This window comes from Monoraphidium neglectum (genome assembly GCF_000611645.1).
Source record: "Monoraphidium neglectum strain SAG 48.87 unplaced genomic scaffold scaffold01507, whole genome shotgun sequence".
NCBI lineage: Eukaryota > Viridiplantae > Chlorophyta > Chlorophyceae > Sphaeropleales > Selenastraceae > Monoraphidium > Monoraphidium neglectum.
In genome coordinates this window covers 2,249-14,125 of record NW_014012121.1, presented here as the reverse complement: position 1 = coordinate 14,125, position 11,877 = coordinate 2,249, and the positions used below count along the sequence as shown (strand labels likewise).

General features: G+C 64.7%; 2 protein-coding genes across 2 annotated transcripts; one reads left to right on the top strand and one right to left on the bottom strand.

Moving 5' to 3' along the window:
- Positions 1-364: 364 nt before the first annotated feature.
- On the bottom strand, positions 365-1,187 carry MNEG_8113 (hypothetical protein; the record flags this gene model as incomplete). The annotated part of the gene is made up of 2 exons (XM_014043416.1): positions 365-739; positions 1,149-1,187. 2 exons carry the CDS (start codon positions 1,185-1,187, stop codon positions 365-367), a joined length of 414 nt encoding a protein of 137 aa, XP_013898870.1.
- A 5,759-nt stretch (positions 1,188-6,946) lies between these two features.
- Positions 6,947-11,571, top strand: MNEG_8112 (hypothetical protein; the record flags this gene model as incomplete). The annotated part of the gene is made up of 14 exons (XM_014043415.1): positions 6,947-6,955; positions 7,051-7,197; positions 7,773-7,874; positions 8,086-8,181; positions 8,363-8,413; positions 8,662-8,966; positions 9,202-9,256; positions 9,470-9,541; positions 9,775-9,937; positions 10,132-10,429; positions 10,707-10,848; positions 10,975-11,070; positions 11,359-11,418; positions 11,539-11,571. 14 exons carry the CDS (start codon positions 6,947-6,949, stop codon positions 11,569-11,571), a joined length of 1,629 nt encoding a protein of 542 aa, XP_013898869.1.
- Between the last annotated feature and the right edge of the window lie 306 nt (positions 11,572-11,877).

The window sequence follows — 11,877 nt, the reverse complement described above, 5'->3', positions numbered from 1 at the left end:
CCCGCCCGACAGGTCGACGACCAGCGCCAAGCACCGCGCCTTGCGCAGCGGCGCCAGGAAGGCGGCCCCGCGGCCACGGCCCTCGTGGGCGCCCTCCACCAGGCCGGGGGCGTCCGCCATTGTCAGGGCGCCGCCGTCCGGGTAGCGCAGGACGCCCAGCTGGGGCCGCAGCGTGGTGAACGCGTACGACCCCACCTGCCGGGGTGTTGTTTTTGGTTTGGGGGGGAAGAGGGGCGGGGATGAGCCGTGAGGACAGGAGCAGTGTGGGGGCGACCATCGGGGTTGTGCGGTCGGCCTGCGTCAGGAGTGACCTGGGGCTGGTGTCGGCGGGCTGCCGGCCCTGGGCTGCTAACACCGCGCGCGGTCAGGCGGTTGCGAAGCAGTGGAGGAGCCGGGGCTTGGGGGCCCCAGGGGGGGGGTGACGAGGAGGGGCCGCGGGCATCCCGCCCCCGCCTCCTACCTGCGCCCTCGCGCCGGTCAGCGCGGCCACGAGGCTGCTCTTGCCGACGTTGGGCAGCCCCACCAGCACCACGTCCGCCAGCAGCCGCGTCTCCAGCAGCAGCACGCGCCGCTCCCCCGGCCGCCCGTCCTCCCGCTCGCGCGACGCGGGGCCGTAGGGCTTGGAGGGCGACGTCGAGCTGCCGCGGCCGCCGGCGCCGCCCGCGGCAACGGGCAGCAGCTGGCCGTCTTCTGAGATCTCCCCGAGGAGGGTGGCGTGCTTCTCGAGAATCGCGCGGACCTGGGGTGGGGTGGTTGAGTTGAGGCGCGGTGCAGGATTGGGAGCTGGGAGGGTGGACGTCCATTGGGGCGCTTCAATTGCGCCAGGTGCGCCAGGGTGGGAGCGGCTTCTCTGTGGGCGTTCAGGCGACAACGGCAGTCAGCTGGCCGGTCAAGGGTGGCCGCGGGGCACCCTTGCACCACCGCCGCACACTGCTATCAACACAGAAAGAAGCCTGCATTGCAAGGGTTTGCTTGTTTCTGAAGCTGTCAAATACGTGCCGCGCACACCTATGCATTTGTGCACCCATACACATATGCAGGCGTGCGCACGTGTGAATATCATCACACACATGAACGCCCGAAAGCAACGGCCCGCCCGCTTGTATACACATAGGCACACAACCATCAGTGTGTGTGCACGCGCGCACCTGACGCCGAGTCAGCAGTGGCTTCTCGTCATCCCCCATATCCTCCTGCTGCACCCTCTCCCATGCCGCCCTCCAATCCTCTTCCTGCTCGTCATCCTCCTCCTCCCCTTCATCCCCCTCCTCTGCCTCCCCCTCGTCCGCTTCCCGCTCCTCCCCCTCGCCCTCCTCTGTGGCAGCCAATCGACGCCCCCCGCCGCGCCCCCGCCGGCCCGGCCGCGATGGCGGCCGCGGCCGGCGCCGCTGCGCGAGGCGCTCGCGCTCCCGCGCCTCCTCCTCTTCCGCTGCCGCCGCCGCGGCCGCCTCCTCGGCAGGGCTTGGCTCGAGGCTGCCCCTCAGCCACAGCCGCCGCTTCTCGTCCGCGCTGGGGACCAGCTCTCCCGCTACCAGCTGGTGGTACAAGATGTCGCCCTCGCTCTCGACAGCCCCTTCGTCTGCCGCATCGCCACCCCGTGTCGCCGCCGCGCCGCCTCCATCACCCAGGCCAGCGCCGGCGCTGCCGTTGGCATCTGTGCCGCTGCTGCCTTCGGTTGCAGCGCCGCCGCCGCCGCTCCCGACTCCGTCACCGCCAGGGCTGCTCCCGCCACAGCTGCTTTGCTCCTCACCAGAGCCCTGTGGGTGGCCTGCGCCTCCCGCTTCGTCCTCCCAGCCGCCCGGTCCAGCCTGCGGAGGGCCCCATTGGTCGCCGCCGCCACCCCGGCCAGGACCGCCAAACAGCGGAGGGCGCCCGTGCGGCGCCCTGCCCGGCCACGCTGAGGTCGCCGCCGCGCCACGTGCTGCCAGGCCGCCACTGGCGCCCGCCTCGTCCCCCGGCCACCCGCATTCTTCGCCGCCGCCGCCGCCGCCGCTGTCAGCGTCCTCTGCATCCCACCACTCCTGATCCGGCCTCAGCGCCTGCACGCCACGCGACTCTGCTGCGGCATGCCCCTGCCGGGCCCCGCCGCCCCTGCCTCGACGCCCGCCGGAAGCTTCTTCTGCCTCGGCAGCTGCGTCCCGCTGCAGCACGGCAAGCTCCCAGACCAATGTGCCCAGCGGGACCTCCACAACTGTGGGCTCGCCCCTCTTGCCCTCCTGCGCGGATTTCAAAAGCGGGCGACAGGTGGGAGCCATCCGTTCAGCGACGAGAGACTCCTACCATGTGCTGTGCTGGTGCTCTACAGGTTTCTGAGCACCCAGGCACCGACGCCAATCCACCACTGCAGACCGTGCTTACGCTTGGTCACCGTTGCAGAATTGGGACCCTGCTTTTGGGTTTTTCCTAGTGAGTGAATTTGTGTGATTCAGACTGGCCTTGCTCGGCACAAGCAGTGCTGCTGAGGGGAGGCGCGGCTCACCATCCATTGCTTGCCGCCATGGGCGCCCATCTGCCCAAAAACGTGCTTTGGTACGCCGCCGAGGCCCAGCAGGCGCTTCGCGCCCTGAAAGATGACGTCACCGCCCCGGCCGCCGTGCCCGCCAGCGGCGCGGGGGAACTCGCCTGGGCGGCCGCGACGAGGCGGCAGGCGTGGGGAGCGGTCGTGGGCGTTTTGGGGGCAGGCGCTGAGCGGGCGCGGCAGCAGCAAGCACTGGGGCGCGCCTGCCTCAGCCAGTCTGTAGATGGGACGGAGACTGACAACCCACCAGTGCGTGCGAAAAGGTCGGCCGAGCCACCGCCGCCTTTGCCGCCAGCCACCTCGACCACGAGCCTGTCGACAAACTTTATTTTTTGACTCAGCGCCGGCTTGTCACGGTGCTTTGGGATAGTATACGCACTGCCATCAGACGATGCAGCGTTGACTGTCGCCGCTGCATCGCTGCTGCTGCTCGCGCTCCGCACTGAGGTCGCATGGGCCGGCGGCGCGCGAGGCTTCACAATAAGATGGAGCGCCTGAATCAGTAGGCTGGCCGCTGGGCAGTTAGGTGCAGCGAAACGGGGCGAGATCATAGTGCCAGTGCCCCGTACAGCATTACAAACTTGCCTATCTACCGCTACCGTGCTTGTTCGGCTTACAAAGCAATAGTTGCATCACATGTCGAGCACCTTGTCAAGCGCCTTGGCAGCATTAGATGCAGTGACGGTGCCGAGAGCAGGCAGTGAGCCGCCGCCGAAGCAGGCCCTTGATCACAAGCCGAAGATCCCAGCACGGGGCACTCACACGCAGCCATGGCAAACACAGAGCAGAATCCTGTCAACTTGAATCAGCAACTGGCTCTTAAACAGGCAGCGGCGCTATGGCCGTTTGGCGCAGCGCCTGCGCTGGCCCGCGAGTTCGGGGAGTGCGTGCTGCGCTTGCTGGATAAGAAAGCCGTGCAAGCCCTGCGGCTGACCAGCCGCGCGGCAAGGGTGTTCAGTGACAGCTGCCTGCAGGTCGTCCACGTCTCGTGCGCAGCGCAGATTGCTGACCTCGCCGCCGCCGCGCCCCGGCTGGCCGTGCTGCGCGAGCTCAACGTCACCTTGGAGTCCGCTGCTGATGTCGCCGCGCTCGCAGCGGCGCTCCCCAGTCTGGGACGGCACTGCCGCATCAAAACCCTTGACGTCATCCATGAAGACGACAGCGGGCAGCCCGATCTGGCGGTGCTGCAGCTGCCGACAGCGCTGGGGCGCCTGGCGACCCTCTCAGTGTGCATCAGTGGCCACGCTCAAGGGAGCAACGCGGCCGCCGAATGCCGCGCAGCCTATGTTGCTGCAGCGGCACGGCTCCCTCTGCTAGAACGCCTGTCCATCGTCAAAGATGATTTGGGTGCTTTGATCGTGCTGCCCAGGCACTGTGACGCGCTTCGCCTGGGATCTTGGCCACTGTTGCAGGTGGGCTGGGGCGATGCGGTTCGAGCTCAGGGGCCGCCTGTGATATCACGTGTTTATGAGCGCCTGCGTGGAACTCTGGTAGTGCGCAGCTGCTGTTCACGGCGCTTGGCTGCTGCACAAAGCGTCCTCTGCCCCGCCTCACTCATCCAACGCCAGGAGCTGACCCTCAGCCACGCCAGCCTGCCAGAGCTGTGCGCCCTGGCGGCGCTCGAGATGCCGCGCCTCACGACGCTGAATTTTTGCTCTGGCAGCAGCGGCTTTGACCAGCTCAGCTCTGGCGCTGACGGCCGCGTTGCAACCGGCATGCGGGCGGTGGCGGGCGCACCCTGGTTCAGCAGGCTGCGGTCGCTCACCATTGACTGCGAGGAGCCGCCCACCTTTGACAACCTCGCAGGCTACAGCGCGCCCTGCTTAACAATTTTAGAACTTCGCTGTGAACGCTTCACCGATGCCGCAGCAGTGTGCCTCGGCCAGCTGGCGCTGCCGTCGCTGCGTGTGCTGTATCTGTGGGTGACCTCGGGGCTGTCGCCACCAGTCACGCTAACGGCACGCGGCGTGGCGGCGCTGCTTGCGGCAGAGGGGCTCACAGGCAGCCTTCAGGAGCTGTGCATCACGCAGCACAACACAAGCTTAATGAAGGCAGACGCTGTGTTGGCGGCGATTGCCCGCACGCCTCTGGCAGCCTTGCGCACCCTCATAATAAGAGAGTGCCGGCACACAGACGCGTCGATAGCTGCAGTGGCGAGCGCCAGCTGGGCGTTGCAGCTAACCTATCTTGAATTCAGTTCCGTTGATGGCCGCTTCCACCGCAAGGGGGCCGCGTGGGGGGCGCTGGCCGCCGCACCCTTGGAGTCGCTGCGGGAACTTGACCTGCACTTCGAGCCTCGCATGTCAGCTGGGGTCGCGGCACACCTCATGACTGCGTCCTGGCTTTGCAGCCTGGAAAGGCTCTGCTTATCTGGCTTGAGCAGGGGCGCTTTTGAGGTGCTGCAAGCCACCGCCACGTTTGCAAGCCTGCAGGCTTCGCAGCGCGTAGATGTGTCCCAAGTGGAAGCAGAGCCGGCTGCTGCGGCACTTGCGGCCGGCGCCGCAGGTTGACACTGCCAGGGGGCAGCGCCCGCCTCCCCGCCAGCCCCCGCCGGCTTGCCTCACTGGGCGCTGCTCGCCCGCTGGCCGGCTGCCACGCAACCTCTTTCTATTCAAAGGCACTGCCTTGCACAGCGTGCAAACACAGTGAATGACCACGTTTATACACTACCGCATTTCTGATCTTCGCTGCATGTGAATCATTTAGTGAGGCCCCCTCCCCTTGGTGCTTGCCCCCGCCCGCTAGTGAGCACGTTGACGCGCTTTTGTTGGCTGTCCAGCGCGTCAATCGCCTTGTACGCTCTCTCCCATCTAGTTGTGGCGTGGCTGCGTTGTGTGGCATCTGCAGCAGTGCCGCGGTTCCCAAGGCGGAGTGGACTGGCGCTTTGCACACGTATGCTGCTTGTTTAGGCGTCGCGGCTTGCAGTGCCAGTCAGACCACCTGTGCTGAGCCTGCAACGCATCCCAACCTGGTGGGAGATCTGTAAGCATTCGAGCTGTGGCAGGCGTCTTGAACGGACGAAAGAGTTGACCAGGATTGACTGTGCATGCTCCGTGCCTTGTCCGTTCCATGTTATTCAATTTCATGCCATGTTTCAATGTAGTTGAGGTATATTCCTATGTTGCAATGCAGTTCTCGGGCGAACATCTCTCAATTTATCAAAAGATCTGGGCCAGATCGTTGCAAGCTCGTCCGGACAATTTCACTACTTCATATGTAATCATATACAGCATTACATTGCTATCATGTAGGGCGTGCTTCTCGCCCCGTGTGGAACGACAAAGTGTGGCGGGAGCAGGATGCAGCACGCCGTACAGAGGCAGAGTAGCTTCAAGAAGAAGTCGGATGCAATACAAGCTCGATATCTGAGCGATCACGAAAGCGGGCTGGTGAGCGGGGACAGCAGCAGCAGCGGCGCTCAGATGCGCACTGTCAGAACGGTCGCTGCTGATGAGCACACTGTTCACCCGTCTGTGCAGCTCAACCACACAGCTGGATTTCACCATCAATGTGGTGCAGGCATCAGCTATTCATGACAGTCTCAAGAGCCTGTTTGCTGAGCCGCAACTACCCGACAAGTGCGTTCGGTCTGTTGTGCGAGCGCCTGTCACAAGAGCCAGTGATGACCTCTTGTCGGGAAGAGCGAAGCGACTCGCGATCCGATGCGTAGCCCCTTACGACCATAATTGATCACGGAAGCAGCCCGGCCGCTAGCTTCTGCCATCGGCAAGACCGCGCTCCTCATGCGGCCATCTCTGCCTCCGTTGACGCTGACTCAACGGCACCCGCCTTCCGCAGCCCCTTTTACTACTTGGCGAACGTCCTATCAGCCCACGTGGACCGCAGCCCGCTGTGGCACATGCCGGACGCGGCCATCGCGGCCGCGATCGACGCCGACAACGGGGCAGAGGTCGTCGACGCCGCCTCCAGGCTGTGCCGCCTGGCGTCGTTCAACAACGCATGGGGGTTGGCGCATGTTCTGCGGCTCGTGTCCAAGGAGGGTGCGCCGACTGGGTCAGGCAACGCGCTCACGGTGCAATATCCTGTAATGGTGCCTCAGATATCATTTACCCCTCTGCATGCACCAATGGTGGCCTTGATAGTCATTTTCGGCACCGAGCCAAGGTCCTGCTGGGCCCCCGGACCCTGTGCTTCTCCAGGCATGCCCGTAATTGGCATTGAACTGCCATCCTCAAACCCCCAGGCGCCACCGTGCTCCAAGATGTCCTCACCAACAGCCTGCCAGACTCCTTTTTCCCGGGCCCCATGCCCTTCAGCACCGATGACGGCTGCACAGTGCAGGTCCTGGCCTCAATACAGGTGGGCGCACGCTCAGGGCCAGCTGCTCGGTGGCTTCCCTGGGGAAGGTGCGCGGGGACGGAAGGGCATCATGAGTGATCGATCCACTTTGCTATCACCACCCCAACTATGGGCATGGTAAGCAAGAACGAGCCCGCGCACGCCTCTAGACCCGTCGCCTTCCCCGTCCTCCCCGCGCTCCCCTTGCCGCCTCGCCCCTCGTCCGCGACCAGGGCGCCACCGCCCTCTGGCGCCCGCGCTGGATCGAGTTTCCCGAGCTGACCGTGCGTGCTGATGTCGTGGTGCGCGCCCCCACGGTCGAGGCGGCCCTGGGCCACTTTGCGGCGCTGCTGGAGGGAGACCTGGAAGATCTGGTCGAGGTGCGCGTGTTTGGGATGAAGGGTGGGTGGAGACGAAGTGAGTACTTTTTTGAGGCGGCATGCAGGTTTGACTCAGCAGAATCAGCGGAGCCGCTCCTTTGTGTCGGCATTTACTTCTCCTTGAGAGGGTTGCGCAGCTTGTCCGTGGTCGGATGATTTTGAATGGTGGTATGAGCGGAGGGATGGGCCTTCAGAGGCGTTTCACCAGAGAGCATGTACTGCTGGACGGCAGAGCTGGCTGGGGATGGGTGGGTTCTGTGGCAGGTGGTTGAACTGGGCAGGGACAGCGGCGGTTGGGTTCTGTGATGAGTACGTAACCTGCGTGGCAGGACGTGTGTGTGTGCGTGCCCACGTGTGTGCGCACATGTGTTGCGCGGTTACTAGTGTGAGAGGCCTCCTAGCGCGGTTTGTGCCACCGATTGCTGTTTCACAGCAGAGACGACTGCTGCAACCTCCAGAGGTGCCACCCTCTCAGGCAGTGACAGGGCTTGCGGCAGACGCCGCGATGCATTCTGTCACAACCCACAATTCAGATTGATGCGGCACCAGCACGGCACCTGCGCCCTTCCACGCAGGTGCCTGTCTACTTTGTCGAAAGCCTCCACTTCATTGACCCCGCCGCCGAGATGGGGCGCACAGCAGGCGAGCAGGATGCGCAGGGTCACACGCCCCATGGGGTGCAAGAACCGGCGGGATGCACCGGGGGCGCCAGGCGCGGTTCCGCCTGCTGCGCCAGATCTGGAGGAGGCCGCGACTCGCGCTGGGCTCCTAAAACACGGTTTCATCCGCACTCATATGGGCCTGTCAAAACCATCACCGCGTGTGCGGGGACATCATTCATCCGCAGCGAGTCAGGGCAGGGGCCCGGTCCTCTCCTCGCTTGCCGAGGCGGCGCCCCCGATGTCTCTCGAGGCGCTGCGGGCGGCGCCAGAGGCGTCCCGGCAGACGCTGCAGCGCTGCGTTTTGGGGGGCTGCTGCATCGAGGTGCGCCATACGACCAGGAGAAAGGGTGGTCTGCCACCCGCCTGCCGGTGCCCCCAAACCCCCAAGGCGTTTAAGTGCATTGCACTGCTTGCGAGGCTTTGGGGGCGATGCAGACACTGCCAATCCGCGCGCTACCCAGCCCTTCACACGTTGCCCACACACACCGTATGCATGGGCTCAGGTGCGGGGCGTGGTGATGCTGGAGGCGCCACAAGACGCCCGGGACATCAAAGTGAGGTCGGCAGCTGCCGGGCAGCTTCTGGGCTGCTGCGTCGCCAACCTATCAGCTGTTGACCAGCGCTGTCCCATCTGTTGGCCTGCGCTCCATCTGCCCTCTGACCTGCAGCTGCCGCTGCGCCAGCTCCACCCCTGTAAAGCTATCTGGTTGCTCCTCTTGGACATGTAAAGCCCTCGCCAGTGGACACACGCGCCCGAACAACTACCCCATGCCTGCACTTTGCAACTCCAACAAGCGCACAGGTGCGCAAGGTGCGGTTCGAGGCCGCAACCAAGAGGTATTACCTTCATTACATATTCAGCGGCCCGCAGCCGGCAGCCGCAGCCGGCGACCAAGCGTCGCCCGGCCAGAAGTCTAAGGCGGGCGGCGCACGGGGCCGCGGAGGTAAAGGCAGCCTTCCGGCGATGATGGGCACCAGGGAGGCGATGCTCAAGACGCGGCCGGCGCACTATGGGACAGCGGCCCCGCACGAGGCGCTGTTTGAGGGTTTCTTCCTGGACCCCGGCACGGCGCGCCAGTACAGCGCCCTCTGGACTGGCGAGTACGGGTGAGCGCACCGAGGAGCCGGGCCAGGCTGGTGCGTGGTCTGCAGCTCAGGGTCCAAGGTTACGTGTGCACACCCACCTGCGGCGAGGTTGTGCGTATCATGCTCGCTTAAGTGATCTTGCCGGGCAGTCCGTTTATTGCACCAAGCCACGCCTGATGGGTTTGATAAAGCGGGTTTCCTCCGCGCTGTTTGGCCCCGCCCCTTGCTGGCGGCGCCGGGTCCCAAACTTCTGTAGGGACCCATACTCGCTGCCCTGCTTGGAGGCCAACGCGGCCCGCCTCATTGACCTGGTGGGCCGTTAGATGAGAGGGCGCCCCACGGATGGTCTTGATTGATTTCAAGGCGCCCTGCAATATGGCTGCGCTGCCGGCGACCAGATGCGCCTACAAGTGCAAGCGTACGGCCATTGTGGGACAGAGGGGACTGACCGCCAAGGTTGGCGCCCCAGTCCTCAGCCAACCTGCTCACGAGGTTCACTGGCCCTGCAATGGCGGCAATCGCAGATCGAGGCGAGCTTGCGGCAAGGGGCAAACCTGGAGGGCTTCCGGCGGATGCTGCTCCTGGTGCTGCTGCAGGTATGGCTTGAGGCACACGGCATCTCAGGCATCCGGCCCGCCTGCACATATTGTCAGCACCCAGCGCTTCCGTCGAACGGCGCACTCTCCTCGCGTTCTACAACCGATGCAGATGCAACGCCTGCAAACTTCTGCCATGCTGTGTCAGAGCTCACCGCTGGCACAGCAAGCTCAGTGCTCGCCCCTACTAGCCCACTCGCCCGCCCTCCCCCGGCCACCTCACGTGCGGCCAGGACCGCTCTGCGTGCGCCCCGGGGCCGCCGCGGAACCCTCCGCCCCTTGCTCCCCTGGAGGACCTCGTGATCCCGCGGTCTGGGGCGTCTGAGATGGGTATGGTCCTGAGCACCGCCACCAACCTGCTGCGCATGCTCAACTCTGGGGCGGCGGACATCTCGGGTGCGTTGGAGAGGGTGCATAGGGTTTGATATGTTAGCGAGGATGGGTGGATCCTCCTGGGATTTGCAGTGTTGTAGTGCAGCGTGTGTGTGCTGGGGGCCTTCAATGGGATAATGAGTCTTGTAAAGTGGGAATGTCACCCTGAACCGTCTGCATGCGCCTGACACGAGCTAATGCACGCGTGTTTTGCCCAGGGGTGGTGCGAGAAGTCCAGGCGGTGCTCATGGTCGCGCGCCTCTGGCCGCCAAGACGGCTGCAGCTGATCGAGCAGGGGGAAGCGGCGATGCGCGGGGAGGACGGCGCCCCCGCGGCGCGGGGCTCGGCCGGCAGCCGGTCGGACGCCGGGCCGGCGGCGCGGCACTCCAGCGAACAGCACGCGGCAGCCGGCCAGGGGCGGCGCGCGTCGCAGCTGCACCTGCAGCAGCAGAGGCGCTTGAGTGGTGCGGGGGTGCGGCGCCTCAGAGACGACGACGACTCGACGCCTCTGGCCAGGTGATCAGGTCCTGGGTGTCATGTGATATGCTGGGCCGCTCTGCGCCGGGGCTGTTGTTGGCTGCGCTGGGGAGGTGACGTGTCTGTTTGACCTTTGAACTCAAAAACATGTCAGGGTGTGTTCCACCAAGGAGGGTGCTGTTAGTGCGCACCTGCTTGTGCGCCGCTCGACGTTTGCCGCTCCGCTTGCTCCTACCTGTTTATCTGCCCGGCTGCCTGATCTGCCCACTAACACCAAGCTCTGCATCGCACCCCTCGATCATATACCCAAATCCAGGCTGGAGTGGCTCCACAAATTCCAGATGGAGGCCAAGCTGCTGGAGCAGCTGACACAGCTGGCGCCCCGCATGAGCGCCAGCAGCGGCAATGGCACCTTTGCAGGCGCGTTTGCCCTCCAAGCCCCAGCCTGCGACAGCCGCGTCACGCGGGGCTTAAAAATTTCTCGTTGACGCTGCAAACCTGTGCAGCCCAGCAAAACGAAGAGCTGCACACAGGTTAATGTGTGGACGCTTGTTTATCTTGCAGGCATATCCACCGTGCTCGAGGAGCTTGTGCGGCAGCTGCCCATCGCGGTGCCGCCCACCGCGGCGGAGTGCCAGGCGGCCATCAGCGCGGCGCAGCCAACGGTGCACACCCTCCAGGTGCGGGGCGCCGGCTGGCAGTCACAGTGGGTACGATCAGGCATCCCATCTGCGCAGAGGCATCCCCTGGGCTTTGGTGAGAGGTAGCCCTCTTCCAGAGGGAGCCACATGGCTGCATGCCACAAAAGAAAGCAGTGCATGCATCACTTACTGTGTCTCGAACATGAGCAAGATACCATGTTCGTCCTTGTGTCTCAAACACGTCCTACCCCACGCGCCCCCACCCATGCCGCCCCGCCCACCCATGCGCCCCCACCCATGCGGCCCCGCCCATGCGCCCCCACGCAGCGCCTGATGGAGGCGACAGAGCTGAGCCTGGCGGACGGCCTGCTGGACCGCTGCCGCGACGTGGCCTGGGCCCTGCACAGGCAAGCACCCCCCTTACACGCTGGGGCAAGACCCATTCTGCGAGCACGAGCGCGAGTGTAGGCTGCAAGGCTTTCGGACACGCCTCGCCGTCGCCGAAAGACGTGTGGAGGCGCTGGCGCGCCCAGCGCCTGACCAGGAATGTGTGATTACTTGGTCGCCGCATGCTTGACTCGGCATCCTGTTTTCGGCTCTCACATGGTGTTCATCAACCACGTGCCAGGTTTGGCATCAGGCTGGCCGACTCGCTGATGGCGCGGTCCTCGCACTCTGTCGTGGCGGAGGAGGGCGACTGGGCCACGCCGGACTGGGTGCTCGACGTCCGTGCTGCCACCGACGCGCAGGTGTGTGTGTGTGTATGTGCGTGTGTGTGTGTGTTTGTGTGTGTGTGTGTGTGTGTGTGTTTGTGTGTGTTTGTGCGTGTGTGTGTGTGTGTGTGTG